The 2,916-nt window shown below is 67.0% G+C and overlaps 1 protein-coding gene across 1 annotated transcript in view; it reads right to left on the bottom strand.

The window, feature by feature from the left end:
• The window catches only part of BACE2 (beta-site APP-cleaving enzyme 2), a 53,466-nt gene that overhangs the window by 21,513 nt on the left and 29,037 nt on the right, over window positions 1-2,916 (bottom strand). Inside the window, exons 3-4 of the mRNA XM_012730973.1 lie at window positions 2,725-2,916; window positions 711-839 (exon numbers count right to left, since the gene is read on the bottom strand). Of these exons, the coding sequence (XP_012586427.1) occupies window positions 711-839; window positions 2,725-2,916 (321 nt within the window). The remainder of the gene's footprint in view (window positions 1-710; window positions 840-2,724) is intronic.

The raw sequence follows: 2,916 nt of genomic DNA, 5'->3' as shown, positions 1-2,916 counted from the left end.
CACCCCCGCCCGGCCTGCCCCGGTGCGCTGGGGCTCCCTCACTCAGAGGAGGGGTGCGGTCCGGCCGTACAGCGCCGGGATTCTGCCCCGGGGAGTCAACGGGCCTCTCCGGGGCGCGACACGGACAGGGCGCTGCGAGCAGAGCAGAGGGCGCCCGGTGGCACCTGCCGGCCCGAGCCCGCCTCGGGGCTCCCTGGCCCTCGAGAAAGGGAGCAGGGGGGAGTGAGGAGCGCCCGGCCCTGGTGGGGCACGCGCCCGGGGCCTCTTGCGCCCTCTCCCCGTCAGGTGTGGGTGAAGCTCCGTCCACGTGTGCCACGGCCTCGAGGTCATTTCTAGGGTGTGTGTGAGAGAGAGGACAGGTGTTCCGGTCTCCCGCCAGATCTGTGACACACAGGCGCCCCGAGGAAGAGCCCCGGGGTGCCTCCAGCTGTTTCTCAAATGCCCGCCCCCACGCCCAAGCCCAGGACCTTCTAAAGGGAAATCTGAAAAGCTTTCATGGAGTTTGGGGGGCTGAGGCTCTTTTGGGTGCTGGGGTGATTAGAAAAGACAAGAATAACTAACAGCCGGTCTGGCGCGGGGCTCTGTGGACAGACGGGACCCGTTTCAGCATCTGTGTAGCTACGAGTGATTTTCCCTCGGGGGCTTAACACACGGAGAAAACAGCCCTCCACCTGCGACCTGTCACCCTGTCAAGACGGCGAGATACCCACAAGACTACCTCCGTTGGTACCAGCTCCGGCCACGGGCAGGCCCGCCCCGCACATCTGCATGGAGAACAGGTCGGGGATCCCCGCCTGGGCCACCAGGGAGTCGAAGAACGTCTCCAGGGAGCTTGACGGCTGCAGGGGAAGAGGACGAGCTGCAGGGCCCTGAGCCCGGGCGATGGATGGCTTATTGGCTGTTTAGTTCTGTCCCCGGCTAAGCGACAGCCACGCGGGGTCGAGCAGTCACGAGACAGCGCCGGCAGACTGCTCCCACTTTGACGCTCCTTGGTAGGACTCAGGCCCCTCGTGGCCTGCACACACCCCGTGGCCGGACTCAGGCCCCTTGTGGTTTGCACACACCCCACGGCCAGGGCTCAGGCTCCTCGTGGCTTGCAAACACCCCGTGGCCCGGACTCAGGCCCCCTCGTGGCTTGCAGACACCCCGTGGCCCGGACTGAGGCCCCTCGTGGCTTGCAAACACCCCATGGCCTGGACTCAGGCCCCTCGTGGCTTGCAAACACCCTGTGGCCCAGACTGAGGCCCCTCGTGGCTTGCAGACACCCCGTGGCCCGGACTCAGGCCCCCTCGTGGCTTGCAAACACCTCGTGGCCCGGACTCAGGCCCCTCGTGGCTTGCAGACACCCCATGGCTGGGACTCAGGCCCCCCGTGGCCTGCACACACCCCGTGGCCCTGTGCGGTGGAGACCCCGCCGCCGTGACCATTTGCCCAGGCTCACGTTGTGCCAGAGCCCGCACTGGTCCTGAAGCCCACACGGCCCGGGGGAGCCTTCAGGGAGGTCCAGGAGCTGGCCACTACCACCGTGCCCTGGCCAGCCCCTCCAGAAACACTGTGGCCACTGTCCAACGCCCACCTGTGTGGCCTCAGCCCTGACCAAGGCTGGAGTGGGGGTGGGGGGACCCGCGCCCCAACTCTTTGTTTTCAGAGCTTGGCATAGTCTGGTCTTAACAAATTCTGCCCAGTTCAGTCAGATGCTTCCGCCTCCGACAGCCTGAGAGACCGATCTTCCTCCGTCACCGCTGGGTCGCCGCTGGGTCGGCGTGTCCAGGGTGACGCTGTCGGCAGGTGTGAGCGAGGCGCCGTCCTCGCCTGTCTGTGAGCCTCTGCTGAGGCCCCAGCGCTCCTCAGAGGGGCCCCGGCTGCACAGAGCGAGCCTCGGCACCCTGTTCAGTGCCACCCTGCCTCCCTGAGGAGCCGGGGCTGGGGGGGCTGGGTCCCCCCCACTGCTGCCCTCCCACCCCTCCTCACCCTTGCACCATGGTCGAGTCTGCGGGACCCCGACACGCCTCTGGGGGGGAAGCGGGGCTCCCTGGGCACAGCCGCGGCCCCAGCCGCCGCGGGAGCGGCGAGAGGCAGAGGCAGAGGCTGGGGTGACCTCGTGGCCAGCCGGCCGGCCCCCTCCTGCTGCCAAGGCCTCCCCTCTGTGCCAGTGGAGAGGACAGACGTTTGGAGAAGTCTTTCTCCGCCTGTGAAGGTTGTGACACGAACGAGGAGGAGTCCAGAAGTTTCTGTGGCGGGTGAGCAGCTGGGCCGCAGGGGTCACTTGGGGGTGCAGTTCAGAGCTGCAGCCTGGGGCCCTCCCAGCCTGCGAGGCCCCGATGCAGCCCCCCGGGCCGCACCTTCAGGCGGGTGCATGGGCCAACAGACGCGCTGTGCTGTAGCTCTGCCCTCGCCAAGTCCTAAACAAGCACCAGCGGCAGCTGGCCGGATCCTGTCGACATGTATCGACGATGAACAAAATAAACAAAGCAGGAGGCCACGGGTGGTGCGAGCAGATGGCATGGAAGCGGCAAGAATCGCACCGTCACCTCACACCTTGCAATGTGAGAAATGGGTGTGTCAGGGAAGACGCGCACACCTCCTGAGAGCGTGCGGACCCAGCATCAGCGCGCCCAGTGCGTGGACACAGGCCGGCCCCAGGCGCCCCGACCGCCCCGGGGACGCCCGGCCCCACCCTGCCCGCGGGAGGGACCGGCCGCGGCCTGAGCTGCGTCATCTCACCTTGGCCAGGGTGGCATAGGCCAGCCCGAGGATCCCGTTCCACTTGATCCCAGGCAGGAAGAAACTCTCTGACTCAAAGATGGTGGCGACGTTGACCAGGAAGGAGCTGTTGAGGCCCTTCGGGATGGCCACGACGTCCTCCCCCACCGAGCCGGTCCAGCTGCCCTGCGTGTACCTGACCGTGACGTCGAA

Source organism: Condylura cristata, unplaced genomic scaffold (assembly GCF_000260355.1).
Source record: "Condylura cristata isolate star-nosed mole 26May11 unplaced genomic scaffold, ConCri1.0 scaffold00003, whole genome shotgun sequence".
Classification (NCBI taxonomy): Eukaryota; Metazoa; Chordata; class Mammalia; order Eulipotyphla; family Talpidae; genus Condylura; species Condylura cristata.
The sequence above is the reverse complement of the archived record's forward strand: the minus strand, read 5'-3'. Positions and strand labels throughout refer to the sequence as shown.